Here is a 19,639-nt window from a genome sequence, read left to right on the forward strand (position 1 = left end):
ACAAAGGCAACAGCTGACCGGCCAGATTGCATGAAAGCCTTTTTGTAGAGATAGCAGAGGAAGGCTGTGTGACAAAAGGAAGAGAGCAGAGTATTGTGTGTGTGGGGAAGGATTTTAGCTAACATTATCAAGTACTTCCCAAACCCAGCAAATCTCAGAGAGCTCGGGTCTGTCCTGTCCAAAAACAAAATTCTGTGAGTATTCCAAAACTCCTTCACTGGCTCAGCTTACTCTTCAATTTGCTGGACACCCAGTGTCCCATTAGGAAAGCAACAGTGAAAGCATTATTAAGGGTTTAATTCTAGCTGTGCCGAGTGATGTGAGGCATTAAAAAAGGAGTGGTCATACGCAGCTGGGCATCTGATGAGAGACAACTTGGAAGCAGTCTGATGGGACAGTCACCGCAGGTCAGTGAGGCAATGTTGCACTCCCGTGTTGAATCTGAGACTGTCTCAGACACCTGGGTTCAGGACTTAAGGACAGGCGATTCTGTGAGCATCCTGAAGGCAGTGTAAGGACTCATCTGGGGAGTCAGGTCAATGTCCTCTGAAGTTGGCATGGAAAGTCAAATTTTACATTAGAAGCACAGCCGATCCATCATTGCCAACAAGAAAACAGTTGAAAACATTTAGTATGTGGGAAAGGCTCTGTTGCCCTGCAGAGTCTTTATGTCCCTCTGAGAAAATGGAAACAAACACAATGAAAGGAAAATAAATGATTGACAGCTTAATCCATAGACAGACCGCGAGGTTGCAGCTTCCAGGATCTCAGTGGGATTCGCATCTCCGCACAATGCTCCTTTGAACATGATCCACAGAAAATACTGAGATGAGTGGTGGTCAGTGGAAGGTGTAACTGTAGTCTTGGACTACCTTCAGGCTTTAAGAAAGGTATTTGTGGTTTTTCACACTCTTCAACTATGAATTCTCTCCTGAAGTTGCACCATTTCTTACCGAAACCACCCATGACACTCTCTGTTAGTATACTTAATATACCTCTCACTTCCAGTCCCCATGCCCAAAGAAGCAATGGAGACCTGAGCTCATGTCTGAAGAGGTATATGCAGCTGCCAAGCCAGCCTGGGATCAGCCTCTGTACCTCACCATCTGCAGCCTTGCATAAATATTTCCCTTTTTACTGTATGAGAGGAATTGAATCTTCTGGGACATGACAGATCTGATCTCCCATTAAAAGAATTTATGTAACAAAAGCACATCAAGCATTACTAAGCATAAAGAGACAGACATCTAAAAGCTGGAAAGACCAAAGTGCTATTCCTGAGCTGTTTATACCTTATTCACCTATTATTGGCCCTGCCTGAGACAGAACAGTAGATGAAAACAAAATTAACCCTGAATTGACTCAGTATGTCTGTTCTTGTCTTCCAGGTCAAAGGAATTAAAATCTGTGTCTCCTGTATTGCAGGGAAAGGTCATATCACTAGACTCTTAAACACATGCCTTCCCTGCCTGAATAAAGAAAATCTGTTGCATGACAGTACTGAAAAAAAATATTTATTCAATGTAATTTTTGTCAAAGTGACATTACAAGCACATCCTTCAGAAATGTGAAAGGTAGCAAAATCCTCACAATCTTATTTGGAAATAAGAGTTTAAGGTAACATAAGCACCAAAGTGCAGCTGAAACCTTCTTTAAGAACATTTTATTCCATGTTACAAGCACTACAACCCCCCTAGGAAGAAAGCACAGCCACCATGGGCCACATCCAATTTTGAGTTAGTCATCTAAAGCAAACGAGCTACAGCAAATGTTCCTCCTGTACATTTTAAAATGTTCTCAGCTGCACTAAATGTTACAAATCCTCCCCCTTTGATCTGAGGATTCCTTAATTCTGTGACATCTCATTGTACCCACAAACTACCAACTGTCATGCTGCATCTCATCACATCACTGGCAATGCACATGAGAAGAAAACCTTGCCATTAACAAGGCAACCTGAGAAATCCCATCCTTATAAAGGTACACTTGATTCTCCAAAGGCAGTGCTTGCTATGAGTTAACAGCTATGCTTTCCTTTGCCTTTTATAAACACTCATGTTACTGAGCTGTTCCAATGGGTATAATCAGTTCCTTGGGCAGAATTAAGATTATATTAAGACCTGTGCTTATTAAGGCCCTTACCTTATCATTTCCTGGACTTTGAGGTTTGAGTTATATTCATCATTCTGACAAGGCAAAGGCACTAATCTAGTTTACTACAGAGGGACAAATACCACCCTCTATATTTTAGGCATTTTAAAAGCTCCTACAACTATGCTGTTGAAACCCATGATAGAAAAAAAAAAGATGCCTAAATCACTAAATGTGTTGTCAGCAACCTGATTTTGTTCCCATTCCCTGTTTGACTCCCAGTGTCACATAAGGACACAGCTCCTAACTTCCGATCTCCTTTTAGCTGGCATGAGACAGGCACACCACTGAGGGAGGCAGCTGGCATGGTGCAGTGCTGCAGCACCTGGTTCTCAGCTATGGTCATACTGGGAGAGGGCAGCCCAAACTGCAGGAGATGACTTTTATCTTCCCCCCAAATGCTCTGGCATCCTGGTCTCAAACCACCAATCAATATAAATAATAAACAGAGCTAATGTCTTCCAGTCACAGTAAGTTCCCTTGCCAAATCTGCTACCTTCTTCTATAAATTACAGTAACACCTACCTACAATATGATTGAACCAACACAAAGTGGAAAATTCTCCAAAAACGAGAGTTAAAGACCTTGAGATACAATTAAAAAACATTCATAATTTTAGCATGCTGTAGAGAAAGTTATAGAAATAATAAGAAATCTTGGAGTAGAACTAGATATTTTAAAATAAAAACATAGATTCAAAACATGCAGAACACGTGAACACCAATGTCTTATTTTGGCTCTTATTACTCAGTGAAGACAGCAGGAATACAGTATTGATATCAAAGGCTTTCAACCAAGCATCCAAACCATACATGGAACTATTTTAGGCACAGGAAAAGAGAGATATTGAAGAAAAAAGAAAACCACCAAAAAAAAAGAACCCTAGAAAGAAGGTTACCAAAAGTCAAATGCTTGCTTTAACAGAAAAGAACAGAACAACAAAGCTGATGTGCAATGCCACCACACACTTGGCCCAACATGTATGTATTTCTAATACATTCATCATTATGGCATCAGCTCAATTAACTCTTGTTAAATTAAGTAACAGCAATGTTATGCTGACACGTGGCCAAAACAGCTTTTTAAAATACACACTGCTGGGGAGTGCAAGTTCAAGAATTTCCTAAGAGGTCAGGTATGACATTATCTGTGGCTGGTGTTTATTATGTGAATGGAACTTACTTTGCCAGGTGGACATGACAATTTGCTGATCTTGCTGGCAAAGTGGACAAAAGCTCATGTGTAAGTAGTTTAGGATTTTGTAACTTTGCTTGGTGAGTGCTACCAGGACAATTCGCAGCAACTCTGAATGCATGTTGGGTCTCCAGTGAGCAAGAAAGCCAGTCCATTGTCCACTTCTTCCCTGTTCTCCAAGTGCACCTTCTCAACACTAAAACTACAATCCCTGTCCCATCACTTCACAAGCAAATTGCATCTTGTAGTCTCACTCCATCTTCCTTACACTTCCTCAGCATCCCAGGGGACACAGGAGATCCCAGAATTGGTGACTTCTTGAAGCAAGTGACTGTGACTCAGGGAGAAGACAGAGTTACACAGGTAATAAATATAATCTGATCTCTCTTCTCTTTCTAATGCAGGCAAAATCCACCAAAAATAAAGTGTTTCTCTTACAAAGTGCTACGGAACACATGAAGTAGATAGGATGTTTTAGTCAACTAAACAGTTACAGTAAGTTAAAGCAAGGGAGAGATGTGATTGTTGAATTTGTAGCATCAGAACAAAAAACAAGCTACCTGTTCCTTTATCTGTATAACAAAAGCACTGATTTCTGATTAAACAGAGGTCCTTTATTTTAGGTTGGCTCAGTGTACCACATAAACTGAGTAATATTTTCTAGGCAGTATACTAAGCTTTATACAAAGAACAAAGAGGAAAAAAGGGAGCTTTACAGTGGATGGCTAAAATCAGTAATCGTTCAGAGAAGGTAGAATTGGGTAGCTGGATGTGAAAGCAATTCCTTAAGAGAGAGATGTCACCTTTTCTGCAAATACAGCCAGAGAATTCTGTAGCTTCAGTTCCTTGGCTCAGGCAGGGATGCTTAGGGATCATGCCATAGGCAAGCGGCAGTCCGGAAAGCTGGACCACAAGGAGCCATTAATTGGGACTGCGAATGCTGTTAGCCTGAAGCTTGGCCAAGGACCATGACGTAAGCAGTCAAGCACTGCTGCAACTTCAAAATATCTTGTATGGTTTATGTTGCACATACTGAGGGGTTTGAAATGCTCCTGGCTCGCTGCCTTCTCCCCATTTTCTTTAGCATGGCATGTGGACTTAACAACGTTTAACTTGTACTTAGTGCTCAATACACCTCTGATATCTGAGTTTCAAATCTTGGAGTCAGAAAGATACACCAGATATCATGTACCTTCCCATTTAATACATCTAAACCCTATTCTCCCCACAATGGATGGACAGATGTTAAAGCACATGTAAGAAACTACAGAACTTCCTTAGCATTAACATATAAATTCTTGAGGCCTTGGTAAGTTACCGCAAAACTCATCTCTGTCTTCTCCAGATTCTTTTAACAACAGAAGTAATTCCTGAGTATAGTCTTGAGAATACAACCTGAATATGAACCACCACCTTGACATTTTTACAAAGCCACAGAGAGCCTGAAATGAAGAATACGGAGTAAAGTTAAAAATGCAGTTTGTGCCTGCAGAGACCTAACCTGGAAACCTAAATACTGATAGTTAATTACATGACAACATTGTGTTCTAGTACTGATAACCTGTCCAGTGTAAGCCTTGTTCAGTATTCTGATATACAAGCCTTTCATAGTTATTATAGAAATTCACCTTAAAACAACTGCTTGAACTAGTCATTTTTGCAATAAAAATGTATTTTTAACAGCAAGGTACTGTGGGAAGAATATTCTGCAGAAGAAATATGCAGCACTACACTAAAATAATTTAGCCAGTCAGCAGAGTTGCTGATTAGCAGCTTCCAGTCCTTACTTCAATTTTTGTGACAGATGCTTCTAGAATTAGACCCTCAAGAATAAGACAGTCTCCTCCAAAAGGCAATCTGGGACTAATTAATCCATCTCTGCCTATCCAGTGCAGTGTCTCAGCAGTCTCTTTATCACTGCACTATCAAATAATTACCTAGATACTCTGTAAAGGGATTATCTAGACAAAATAGCTAAAGATTTTTCTGAAATTCAGCTTACTACATCCTCTATCACCAAAAAACACACCCTAGCTCTCTGAAACTATTGACAAGTGGATTCATCCTGAGAAGAGTTAGTCGTAATTTCACTTTTCTCTCAACCTCACCTGATTAATTGGATAGGCTTTAAAGGACCAAAAAGCCCCGATTAGACATTTAATCAATAGTTCCTTGCTAATTCTATTTAGCAGACTTTTGAACTGGAGTACTGCAGTGAATATTGGCAAGCCACAATTTTTCCATGCTTTCTCAGCACAGCTTGCTAGTATTAATTCCCTGTGCACCTCTCCCATATCTTCTCTCTCATTGTGAGCTTCTCATGTTTCTGCCCTATGCAGAGAAATAATAAGGCCAATTGGATATTGCGGCAATTGCTGCTTCAGAGCCGTGAAAACACAAAGTGAGACATCCAAAGTGAAAATACTGTAAAACTGATAAAACTAGGGATTTGTGCTACATGCTTGTGGTGATAGCCTGCAGACTGGCATGATAAAAGCAACCCCCCCCCCCCAAATCTTCACGCCTTCTGAAAATCCTTTAGTCACAGATATTCACTTGACAGATGACAAAACGGTAACTACAAAAGAACATAAAGAATATAAAAATGAAGACAAAATGGTTTAGTTTGGGGAAACTGTGTGTCTTGTGCTTATCTTGGATACATTTGCTTAAAGCTGCTCTGCAATCCCAAATTTCTATAGGCTAAGAGAAGACTGTGCTCATTCATGATCTTTTCTGTTTGTCTGCTTTACTCTGTTACCTTTTCTACAGGAATGCAATGGAAATAAGTAGGTCCAGATACTATTTTAATAAGCCCATCAGAAAGTCACCCCTCTCAAATCCTTGCAGTGATTAAAAAAAAACCAAACCAACAGTTCAAATCAAAAACAATATGCCTTTTTTACTTGAAGTTTAAATAAATTAAAATGAAACCCAAGAACCAAAATTAAAAAAATCCCACCAGGTCTCCGAAGTACTGAGTGTTCTAGGCATGCTCTAAAACTCAGTGTCAAAGAAGTAGGCTTGATGCCAGCCTAAGAAATTTCACCAAAACAAGAGCCTGCTTTTCTCACAGCTCTTTTCAAATTGCCTTACAGATTATATGGACATTTATTTATAGTTACTGAATTATTTTGTAACACTCTTAGTGCATCAATTTTCCCCCCACTTCCCAAAAAAGCTAAGAATCAAACTTTGCATAAAGCAGCCTAGAAAAATATCTCCTGTCTCCCCAGCACATGTTGCCTTTAGCCCCTACCTTTGCTGACCTCTAGTCAGATTTTGCAATGCATTTTATGGAACCCTAAAGATCAGGCTCAAAAGCAGATCAAATAAATAGACTCCTAATTACAGGTGTATTTTTTTGAACAAGAGTTAACATTCTTCTGAGTTTGTTGGGAAACCCCAGGGCACTTCCCAGAGGGGAACAGAGGGACCTAAACAATGATAGATGCATTCTTCAGAGAAGACCTTAAAATAGCAATTTATAATGTGACTCTATCATGCTTTCTCACATTATCTAGAGTCAAATGAAATGCAGAAGAAAAAATTACAAAGTCATGCTTTCATCCAAAGACATAAAACATTTGGTTGATGCTAAAATTCTGCAAAATGAAGTCCTGGATCTAAAAAATGGAAGATGGAGTAACAAGGAGAGTTAAAGGCAAAGCTGAAACACAGGGATATCAGAGCAGAAATTGCTAAACAGACATAAGCCATTTTAGGAAGAATATGGTTTCCGAAATTAAACAGGAACTTAAGGTATGGATAGCTCCAACATCTACAGCCAAATATTGGGATGTTCAATGGAAGATGAGCCTCCAAAAGCAACAGACTCAAGCCAAAGAGGGTGCAAGATTACTGATCTCAAAGGAAGCCATTCTAGGGAAAACCCACAAAAAGTAATATTGTTACTAGAAAAAGATCCCTTGGATAACAGGAGTTAAATTATAATATGCAGATACAGAAAATTTCATGTCTTAAAAAAAAAAAAAAAACCAAAATAAGAACTTCTCATCATTAGAAAAGTCTGTACTGAGAAAAATTAAGAAAAGGCCTATCACAAAGCAGTTCAGTAAAAAAGCAGCAGAGCATACTCTCTGGGACTTGGCAAGACCCAGACTAAAACTGGTCTAGACATGGCTGTGTTAAGAACAATGAGAGAAGTGAAAAAGGTTTTATTTCTTAAGCATTTACCTGATCAAATGAGAGGGCCAGAAAGAGGGCCAGAAAGATTGTTAGTTTGAGAGAGGAATTACAGAAGGAAAGAGACATGGGGAAAGAAGCTGGTGCTAATACCATGCAAGCGAAGTAATGCAGCCTCAAATAAAAGATGAGGTAGATAAAGCCCCCCAAAAGTCTCCTGCAGGTGATGTCTACTGTCATACTGGCTGCCATCCACACAGACTTCCAATCTCATTCTTGACCACAATCTCCCAGGAGTCAGGCACAGATGGAGGCTCACCAGCAAACCTGGATTAGGGGTCCTAAAGGTAGTTTTTTACCTCAGGCTGGACACTTTCTCACCCATGGCTTTGCAGAAGCCAGAGAGAAAAAAGCATGCTATAAAAAGCGACATTTCTTCTAAAAGGGATAAATGAAGCTGAATATTAGAAATTGCAGAAAGACATTTTTTGCAGCAGGAATGAAAAATTGAATTAGACGGCAGATCACAAGGCAAGAAATAGGGACCCAAAAAAGCATGACTGATTAAAACTCCACGAGCAGTATTAAAAGAAGTAAGATGAGCCTTTTTATTTTTTTTTCCTCTCCACAGTAATTTTTCCATAAGCTGTCAGGAAAGAAAATTATTGGGCCAAACTGCGAAGTGAATCTGCCCCATTTCCCAGGATGATACTTCCTTAGGTCTGCATGCAATACACTCAGGGAGTTCCCGGAGCCCAAGGTACTTTCCCTGCTGCGATGGGCTGTGTGTGCTGGTGGGTGGGCTTTGGAGACGGGGAGAGGGCTGGCCAGGGGGCTCGTGCAACCCTCCATCCTCCACCACTGCCTCGCAAGTTGGTGTGCGCTGCACACACACAACGGGTGGCCCCTTTGCAATGTAGATGTAAAGGCTGTGTGAGCCACACAACAGTCCCTCATCCCAATTTGTGCCTAAGCATTCAAGTGAGCTGAATAGTTCCAGAAAACATAGAAAAAGTAAATTAAAAGGCCTTTCCCAAGTAAGAGAGACAAACTTTTAACAGTTATACAGGTAGCAATAAAGAGCTCCCCGTCCCACGGGTGCTGCCTTAGACCTGTTTGACAACACCCTCGTGCGCCACCCCACACTGAGGAGGAGCAGCATGGCTTTATGAAGGCTTATTGAAGACACACAAGGCTTGGACCACACTTTAAGAACACACATAACTAAGAGAATAAAGCAGATAGTTACACTGGGGAGCTCTAATTCCCCTGAAGGGTGTAGTATAAACTCTGAAAATGGTACGAATCACCCAGAGCCATAAAACGAGACTGAAGTCCCACCGCTCAAGAGGCAGTGCCTGGATCACCCTTACTCCCCACAGTCATACAACAACAATCTGAGGTCTGTCACCCCAATTCTCCTCCTCTGCTAATGACCGATGTCTTACTGGCACTCTCCCCTTCAAATTCCCCTGTGACTTCATTTGTATTACCCTGGTGTCAGTGGGTCCCAGGCACCTTGGTTACTACACAATTATCTTCAGAGCAGTTCTCACCTTGACATAGCACTTGGGTCTTACCCATGAAGCAGGTTTTAGCTATTCTTTGCAGGCTGCCAAAGCCTCAATATACAAGTGAGTGAACACCAAAACAGTGCTCACAGAAAAATTACTCATGCTGGAAATCTGAAATGTTACATGAGTCTTTCCTTCCCAAAAAGGAACTAGGAGCTATTTGGATTCCACTCAAGCAAACACTTTCAACAACAGATATGCCTTTTAGACTAAAGCAAAAATTTCCATCAGAAAAGATCCAGTGATATTTTACCAGATTCCTTGTTGAAAAAAGACCATCTGGATGTAAAGGTGCTTGACAATTTCAATTTTTAGTCAAATCTGAGTGCCAGTATTCATCTAGAGATAAAAAAGTACAGTGGAGCTTGTTTTCACAGAAAAAAATAATATATTTCTTTAATTATGTGCACACTTTCATGCAGCACATGCAACTATGTTTATAACTTTGGTTAGAAACAATATATCCCACATTTATTTCCACCATATATGTTTATCAAGACCAAAGAAAACAGAACAAAATTCTACCAGACCAAATTCAGGAGTCTCTTAAATCAGGAACATTTCAGACACATTCTCTGCTCATCTCTACTGCTGATACAGAAAGAGGAGTAGGAGCTCCCAACACTGTCTCAGTTTAGCATCTAAAGTGTCAAAAAGGCAAAAATCACCTCATGCACCTGAACTCAGCTGACTGCAAAGGACCAGCATTTCTTGGCATCAGCCCTAAGAGATGCAAGGTTCGAGCTGCCCTAATGCTTTATGATGGATTTGATATATTAGATTTCTGCAACTCACAGCATTAAAGTATTTAAAATACAACTTAACATCACACTAAACACCCTTCACAAGGCATAGGGTAACACACACTCTGAAATTCAGCTGTCTCTGCATGTGGTGCTACTGATGCTGCATTTGCACATCCCACACAACAATTTCTGACTAAAGCAAAGAGAGGTCATACACTTAGCTGAAATCACTAGTGAGTAAATTATAATAAAATGCTGTCATTTTGTCAGGATACCATGTTAATTTCAAACAAAAAATGCTGAGGTTATGGGGTTTTTTAAAATTATCACAGTGGCTGTGACCTAAGTTTTAAGTTTTCCAAATATGATACATGATTTCAGAGATTTTTGCAGGGGGGCTGGGGAGGGGAGAGGAGGAGCACAATGACATAACTCAAAAAGGCATAAATGGGATAGATAATTTATACATTAAAGCAGTAACCTGCTGCTTCTCCTCTTTACTTTTTAATATTGCATACTAGTTATACTGATGGGGATCTCAAGCAATCTTCAGATCACTAATGGCCTGGACAAGAAGCAGGCCCATTTTCAGCAAACTGCAACAGATCATCCATAAACATGCCTAAAAGTGTGACCAGTTATGACCAAAAGTATAATTTCCGCTATTATCTTTTTATTTACAATCTCTCTTTCACACACAGAGAAATCCATGCTAATTTTAAATTATTGGGTTTTCCACAGTCTATATATTGGCTTTTTGTTTATGAATATGAATCATCAGCACACAAAACCAGACTGGAGGATAACACCTAGTAACAGACCATGGATACAGCAGAAGTTCTTAGAGATACAGAAGTTTAAGTACAGTAGGAATCTGCTTAATTTAAGAATTTACACTTTGATTTATTCTTACTGTGACTGCTGAGTTACAGTGGTAGTAATTAATTTCTTATTAACTATAGAATCCAGAAAGTAGGAAGCTGAAGCCACCAAGGTTAACAAGTTCAAACAGTCTACAGTCTTTTTTCACACAATTTTCAATAAATCTGGAATAAGAGGAACGCAGAGGTCCAGCCTCTCAGGCTCCAAATCTTCACTAAGACATTGGGTTGCTCTGAATCAAAAAAGAAATAGGGGTGAAGAGGAAGACTGTATGTTACACTTTTGAAGGCAATATTTACAATTAAAGTAGGTTTGAGATCCACACAGCGCCTGCTTACACTTGCAAAAACCCAGGGAAATTGAGTCATCTGGGGAACATGTGGTCATTTCGACTAAAAGTAACTCTGATGTGGGTGATTATCCTTCAGAGATCTGCAACGTTAACTATATTGCTACTTGGAGTGATAAAGGGAGGAAGAGTCCTTCTTTTCATAGTCCTTCACACATCACAGGACTGAAGAATGAGACAACTAACAGGGACTCAGGAAGAAATCCTCTGCGAGCTGATCCAGTGCAAAGTTAAGCTGCTGAAAGCTGTGGCTTCAGGGGAAACTGAGCTATCTGACAGCTCCCTTGACCCAAAAGAAGATCGTATTCTTACCCCCTCCTGTTCTTTGCCATCTCCTGGAGACTTTGTTCCTCCTTTACACTGGCTCTAGCTAATATTGTATCCCTTTACAAGCCACTTCAACTCACTGTAAGAACAGGAAGAACCCAGTCTTTTTGTTGCTTTTTAGTGAGATAATTGGCTCATACAGGCATCTTCACCAGGGCTTGGCAAAGCAGAGGTAAACAGTGAGCTGGGAATATTCAGCAGGGATACCCTCCTCCCACATCCAGCTAAGCTATTCAGGCAGTCTGTCCTTGAGAGGCCACAGCTCTGTATAACCCCACCTCAAAATCAGCAGACTGGAAAACATAAGTGCTTCTTGGACTTCACATGATCCAACTTATGGAGCTGATTATGTATATTAAAAAATAAATAAACAGTGCAGATGAGCGATGGTACATCAAACTCAAATACCTGCAGACAGTTTAACTAAACTGGGAATTAGTCACTTCACAGATGCAAGCTTAATGGACAATTCAGTGTACTCTCCCTAGGCTAATTCTTTCTGAATCTTGAGTGTGTCCCTAAAGTGGACCAACAGCAAGTATCAGCACATGTCCAGGTCTGCATTCTCTAAAATCTGTCTTATCTAAGTTTTCCATTATCTGGACTATCTCTTATGTTCATGCAGCACATTTTATCAGCTGCAGACAGGATTGTTCAACAGAAAGGATGTAAGATTGCATAGTACAAGTGGTCTAAAATGTAGACGCAGGCTGATAAGAAAAATCTCATTTACCCAGGATAAGATGGTTTAGCCTCCCAAAGAAATAAAAAGCCAACTTGGAATGAAGTAAACCCCTAAAAAAAGACAAGTTTGGAAAAAAAAAACAACTCAAATTCATGCTTTGTTGCTGTTATTTACATTTCCACTAAAATCAAACAGTGGTAAATTTGAATTGCAGACTACATCTAAAAATTCTCTGCCTGTAAGACTGTAAACACATAAAATTCAAATTCAAATGAAAACTGGAAAATAAAAACCAATACCGGTCCATAAATACAAGCCAAATAACATAAGCTCTCGAGTCCATTTCTAGCAGTGCTGTGATTACTTAACTAGATGTCAAACGTACCAGGTAAAAAATAACAGCCTTCTTAAAGGCAGGTAATGTGAGACTTTTAAAACCATAATCCATCTCTCTGAAAATTCATCAGAAACTTGTACTAACAAACCTCCGAGGGCTCTAAAAATGCAAAGTGATGTATGACTGCATTGGAATTCTAAAATTGTCAACTGATGTGCAGGAGATTTTACATACACACACACACATACTTTATATATATATATATATATATACATACACACACAAAAATTTTATATAGCTTAAAAAAGTGATCTATGCCATATAGCAAGCACCTGAAGCTGTGAGAATATCCCTTAAGGAGAAGGGAACACCCAAGATTCATTCATAAATGCTCCTGGTCAAAAGGAACGGCAAAATTCAAAGGGTCCGCAAAAGTTTACAGTTTTATCAGTAAATTACACACTTGGCATGGAAATTGGTATGTTTGTCCCTAACATTCTAGTATAAGCAGACAGCAGTGGGTTTTGGATAAAAGGGTAGGGTGAAAGGGAAGAGAGAGAGAGCTGAATTAAAGAGGGATAGAGAGAAATAAACAAAGAGAGAGAAAAAGAGAGATCACTGGTCCTGGCTCCAGTGCTGATCCAGTGGGGGATGTCCAGGGTCCTGGGGCACACATGCACCTAGGCTTTGTGGCTGGACCTTTATATAGATAAGTTTTCCCCACCCTGGAGATAAGCACCTTGCTTTTTATGCAAATCAGTTATCATGCTAAGTCCACTCTTCTAGACCTTTCTGGAAATGGGTTGGAGGGCTTTGGGGGTCTTTGGTCGTCTTGACCCCTCCCCTACAGTGCACGCCCGCTGCTCAACCTCATTCCTGCGCTTGCACTGTGCTGTGTGACGCTTATCTCCAGAAGTTTGAACCAGGACATTTGTCCCAGAAAAGTGCTCCCTTACCTTCATATGGCCCCCTTCTCCAGGTACATCCTGTTCCTTCTCGCAGTGTATTATTACCAACCATCCTTTGCTGTTGTTACCAACAACCCTTGGTTGGCTCCACGGCTATCCAGCTATCAGTGTTCGAGATATACATATTAGCCCCCTTATCTTTTAGGCTTCTACAGAGAACCCACTCTCAGATTTGGCTACTGATTCTTCTCCTCATGATGTATAGTAACATTACAGAGCCACATGAATGAAAAATGCTTTGTGAGCCTGGACTTTGCAAGAACTCATAAATATGTGAATCCCATCCCATTACACTCATATTTCACTCTGCCCTGTGAAAAATGCTCCTGTGTACTAGGGTGCTCTTATTTCAAGCAGCAACATACTGTACACCTAACTGCTCCTCCTGATAAAACTTAAAGCCTGAATCCTTGCACAGCGCGAAATATAGAATACTAAAATGTTTACAGCTTCCCCCACTCCTTCGTCTTCAAAGGTGAAACTACTGAAAAGTTGGTCATAGTGAGCCTACATCTATGCAGCAGTTGTATTAACTTCTGCTCCTTTCATTTCCTCAAAATGGCATTTAATGCACTAAACACATCCTTGTAAAAGTAAATAAACCTAAGTTATCACAGGAAAACACACACCAAAGCTATTGTTTCATGTATCTCTTCTAGGTGTTTCACAGAACATGCCTAACACCTTAAAATGTAATAATAATCATCCCTACATGTTTCCCAAGAATATAAAAAAAACATAACTAAAATGCAGGGAGGTCAATTTGATATAAACAGTCTTATTAGCATAAGCTAATAATTAGCTCAGCAGTTCCAAGAGTAATAAAACTGGCCCTTTGCAATTTAACTGTGCAACATCAACTACAGCTGAAGAAATTACAGTTCATTAATTTATTTTCTTAAGAAGAAAAGGAGAATACTGCTGTCTCTACCTACGAGCCCATTATGAGGTCAGTGGTGAGAGAAATGGGCAGCTTTCTATCTTTGCACTCTCATCCTCTGCCTTGAGACACCACCTTTTAAATTTGATTGACATGGCAGTAACCTCTACTTTGCAGCAGCATCAGGGAGAAAAAAGGGGGTAGGGGAAAAGAGACTTTATGTTTCAGAAGCGCTCAGGTACAATGGAAATCCATCATCATCATGGCTAGGCTTCGCGAACGAAGATTTAAGAAGGGTTCTACCCACGCTTGCTACAAGCGCGCCGATTTGCCAAGTGACAAAGGACAAATTTTTCAAAGTTGTAGATGTGTCTAAAAGACATACACAGACATTGCCCAAGCAAGATTTCTCAAAGGCACCAACGTGAAATAAAGACAAGATAACTCAGAATTCCAAGTCAGTTATTCTGGCTATTGGTTAATAGTGCACTGCAGCTACTGCACTCAGAGATTATTGTGATCTACTAATTGCACAAATGGATTCTTTACCGACTGTCTCTTCCCCCTATCTGCAGCTTCTTGCCCAACAGTCCACTACCATTCCTGTTTTCCTGTCCAAATTTCTCAACCAACCCTGCCAAATCAGTTCTTACCTTCACACCCTGTGTAAGTACAAGATACACTTCAAGTTTCTGCATATAGGGAAACTGTACAGGTGCTTCAATTACTTGTAAAATCGCATCACTGAATCCAATATCACATTCATTTGTGCACCTGAATTGGCTGCAATGCCGTGCAGAACCACAAGATACATTAACATTTGGTGGCAGAACTCACAAGCCACCTCCACAGGCTCAACTGTGGGACATTGAAAAAAGTCAGTATTTCTTGAAAAAGTACTAAAAAGCTCAGCTGTTCGAACAAGTTCTACATTATTCAGTTTTACAGTAATAATTGAGATAAATAACTATAGTGCCAGAAGCTTTATCTTTCAAAAAAATTCTGAAAGGATTTTAATCCTCTTGTCTGGATTTGTCTGATTATTTTTTTCCCAAATAATAATGTTTATGATCTTTATGAGAATGCTGCTCTTCTGAAGAGTCATGATGCAACAAATCCATAAAGCACCTAAGACTGAAGAAGTTGTTTTGAAAAGACCTCTTCCTCCAGATTCAAGGTGGGCTGACCTAAGCCGCTTTCACTTTTCATCACTGTCCTTATGTCAGCAATAAATGTGCCAAAGTTCACACAAGCCCTCCCTAATCCAATTTAAAATGAGCCGGCTTAAATCACAGTGAGACAATTAGCCACAGGAACTGCTACAGAAAGAATGTATCAGTAATATCTTAAACTACCTCAGCTATTTTAAAATTGGGTTTGTCCACACCTCTGCTTTAGTACAGATGTGCATCATGCTGCCACAGCACTTTTCAGAGGAGATACAGAAGTCATTTTGGTTTGAGTTGCTTCAACAGTATCAGTAAAGTTCATGTAGCACAAAGGGGCAGAGATAAAAATCTGAAAATATTTCAGGCCAAAACCAAGCAGTTTGGTAGCTTACACAGTAACTGTGAAAAACAGAACTGGGTTTGAAAATTTAGAATTAAAAGCAGCCACAACAAACTCATTCTGTTCTTAAAAAATAAAATGTCCAAACAGTTCATTCAAGGAAGAAAATGAACCTCTCTGACTTGTCTGAGACCTCTCTGTCTCAAGTTTCTCTTTTGGTATCTAGTGACTCAGGATAAAATACTTGTTCCACTAATATCTACTTATGGTTCTCAAAAAAACCCTAGGAATATTTCCCCCAGTATTAAAATTCTCAAATTCAGGAACAATAACAGCACAGAGTATGTTTCTCTATTTTGTTGCTGTTATTAATTAAGTCCCATTTACTGTTCCTGAATTGCTGTTATTTAGTTGCACTAGATGGGTGTGTTACAAAGTAATGGAAGACGGATCAACAGCTGTAGTTATTATGAAAATTATGGCAGTACATGAGAGGAATTGCAGCTGCTCAATTCATGCAAATAAGAGCTACTTGACAATGCCTATAATTACACAGTATGTCAAAACAGCATAGCTGGAGTATAAGTAGAGACTACATATTTTAGAAAGCCGAGAGATTTCCATTTCATTATGTTCACATTCCCTAAACTCCTATTTAGGGATAACAAGATACACATTCTGTCAATGGGCTCACAAATACAGAAAGGTCTACTCAGTCTCCCAGGTGCATTTTCCCTGTCAGTGCTGCAGCTGTCAAACACGGAGCCTCTCTGCATGTTTCCCAGGCGTTTGTAATACAGCCTGTACTCACAGTCAGAGCCGGGGTTTCAGCTCACCGTGTGCTGAGTAGATAAGAAGAAAGATCCAGCCACATCTACTTTCAAAGCAAAGTAAGATTACTTCTGAGTGGTTCAGACAGCGCAGATACCATCTCCTCTATTCAAAGACTGTTCCTGATACCTGGGACAGCACTGTAATAACCTAGTTTACTTTGCTTTTGAATGTACCTACTTTCAGCTCGTGCTGGATAATTCCCACTTAAGGCACTAAGGCCCTCTTAAAGAGTACCTTTCCTTTTCTTAAATAAAAACTTCACTAAAAGCTCCTCATTTTCAGAGAGGCTGCCCACAGCGCTTATCCTGTTACATCTGTAGGCTATTTGCGCATTAGCAATGGTTTATATAAAGTGACATTTTATTATTTTAGTTTCTCGCATTCCCGTTCTGTCTCTTTAACTAAAGCCCTTTGTTTTTCGCTAGTTGTTTCATGCTGGCAAATCCCTGCACCTGCATGGCAAAAAACAAGGACCTGTTTTTGCTTTTCCCTGTATCTCAAACTCTTGTTTCAAGAACTGCGCAGCACAAAGTTACATTACAAATAATAAACCCAGAACCCAAACTACCAGATTAATTAGGAGATTTATTTATTTATTTATTACTCATGACATCCACGTAAAGAGACACAGTGAGACACATAATTTTGCAGCCCTCCTACCTATCACTCTTGGGTGAGTTGGACCTACTTGGTGTATAACACAGCCGGTTACTAAAATTCCTTACTGCTCTTGTTTTACTCAGTGATTCAAACTGTATAACCTGGCAGTAAATAATCTTTCTTCTGTACTATCAGGACACGTACTTTCCCATGAAGTCTGCTGACAAAGTCTAGTTCCAAAGCCTTGGAACCCAGGGACACTACTTCTGGTAAAAGTGGTACCTCAAGCTTCCCACATTTCACATGGACAGTCATCAAATCACTGACCCAACATAACAGCTACTCAAATTGTTAGTCTTACCTGAAATCACATGCTGTGGTAAGTTCTGCGCCTCCTCCAAAAGCTTTTCCTTGAACTAGTGCAACACTGATCAAAGGCAACCTACACAAGAGAGTTTTGCAAGCAAAATTCAAGCTTTTAGTCTTTTACAAATTAGAAGGCAATTCAACAAAACCATCTCTACAGTAAAAGTTTCGAAAAATATATTGTTCCAATTCATTCAAATAACAACATCTTTGTGGGCAAGCAGCACAATACCAATTCCACTTATGTCAAAATTACTATTGCATAATTGATATGGAATCCCAAAATGAAACAGCAAAACAGAGATATCAAATGAAATAAAAAAAAAGAAGATCATGTACTGAAAAAATACATGTTATGAAACATATCTGCTACAGACTATACCTAAAAAGACTACCTGCAAGAAGGAGTGACAGGACAGCAACACAAGATTCTACTCTATACCAGTTCACTACAGAAAGCAGTAGAAAGGGACACAAAGAACTGAAGGGCTGGCTTATCTAAAAATAATGACATTTACCATGACAGCATCAGCAGCTTCTTCAGAGTGCTACTATCTCAGTCATCAACAAAACTTTTTTCTTTTTTTTTTTTTTTGAGGACAAAACCACTTGAGGAAAGCAGCAATCTGTTACCTTTGTTGGTGTTGTATTTAATCATGCTCAAGGTATTTAATCATGTTCAAGGTAATTCAAAGGACAGAGGGAAGGAAGAGTATGTTTCCCCACTGCCATTGTGAAATGAATACTAATGAACAGTGACTTAGGATAAGCTAAGTTCCCTAAGAAATGAAGGCAATTGGTTAGTCACAGAATTTGAACGCTGATACAGCTGTTTCACTTTTTAATACAAAGAAACATTTAACTTACTGAGCAGTTTTAAAACCACATTCAAAAGTCAGCTTCCTGATCGTGACCACATGTTTGGTTTTAGTTCTACTTTAACATAAGCACCAACATTTTCTTTTGGCCCAAGTTCACTTAGAAGCTGCACCACACTTCATACAATACATGGCACATGAACACACTGGAAGAGGGCAACCTCATTTTTCCTGTGGTTTATGAGAAACCAGAAGATATGGGTCCAAGATCCCTATATTCACACTTCAATCCATTCAAGGCACCTCTTTCAGGATCACAGTCAGCATCAGCTCTCTCTGAGGGAGACTAATCCCATCTACAACAGATGTCCCCAGACAGCAGCTCACTGCTCCCCCTGAAGCACTGCTTTAAAGTCTGCTAAGTCAACACACCTGAGGTGGGGGGGGGGGATTAATCTTCACACATCTTCCTCCTCTGCTTTGCCCCATCCATTTTGATTATATGGAGACTCAAATGGATTCCAATCCTGAGGATTCCTTACAGTACTACTACTACTATAAGTCTCCTGGGCAGTTTTACAGAAAAAAAAATGTTAATTCATAACACTTTCTCATATAGATTATTTGAAAACAAAGAATATCTGAAAACAAAGAGTATTTATCTTCAAAGAGCTCTCAGTAGAAAAAACACAGACTTTTCCAGTAATGGATTTAATAGATTAAGGGAAGCTAAATTTGACGGAAAGGAAAAAGTGTTTTTCAGAAGTGCCAGATGGTAGAACTGAATACATTCCTCTTATGAAGTGGGAAGATTAAACAGATACATCAAACAAATGTTACCTGTGTAGGCTGCATAAGCTGTCTCTGCTTGTTATTTATGAGCTACTGATTTCCACAGAGTTATAGAAGTCAATTTCAGAAAATTTGAATGCCTAGATTTCCTTAACTCTAGGTATCTCCTACACATAAAAGCCTAGGTGGGTCTTTCCTGTCTGATCTCTGGAAAATCTAACAGTTGCAAATTTTTAAGGTCTAAGATTAATCCATAAATACCTACCCAACTAATACGTGTGAATGCAAGGTCTGGGATTCAAAATTACGTACTTAAAACTATGTATTAAACTTTACACATCTCATTAAAGAGTTAGCTAAAATACATTCCAATACTTATAATTACTTCATAAAGAAGGGTAAATAAAATATATTACCTCATAAGTCTGGTTAAGGTGTTTTGCATAAACATGCACATATTCATCCCGTCCTACAAAGAATA

General features: G+C 39.5%; 1 protein-coding gene across 8 annotated transcripts in view; it reads right to left on the reverse strand.

Annotated features, from left to right (window-relative positions):
* The window catches only part of ECHDC1 (ethylmalonyl-CoA decarboxylase 1), a 46,156-nt gene that overhangs the window by 4,436 nt on the left and 22,081 nt on the right, over window positions 1–19,639 (reverse strand). For 7 of the 8 annotated variants that reach the window (XR_003570867.1, XR_003570866.1, XM_027880536.1 and 4 more), the window contains exon 5: window positions 17,544–17,624. Coding sequence is in view for 6 of the 8 variants with exons in the window: in XM_027880536.1 (XP_027736337.1) it covers window positions 17,544–17,624 (81 nt within the window). In the remaining 2 variants the exon portion in view is untranslated. Of the gene's footprint in view, window positions 1–17,543; window positions 17,625–19,574; window positions 19,628–19,639 lie in introns of all 8 variants that reach the window. The other variant, XM_027880541.1, reaches the window with a different exon arrangement.

This window comes from Empidonax traillii, unplaced genomic scaffold (genome assembly GCF_003031625.1).
Source record: "Empidonax traillii isolate 1590-97213 ecotype Southwest subspecies unplaced genomic scaffold, ASM303162v1 scaffold72:size2462915, whole genome shotgun sequence".
Lineage (NCBI taxonomy): Eukaryota > Metazoa > Chordata > Aves > Passeriformes > Tyrannidae > Empidonax > Empidonax traillii.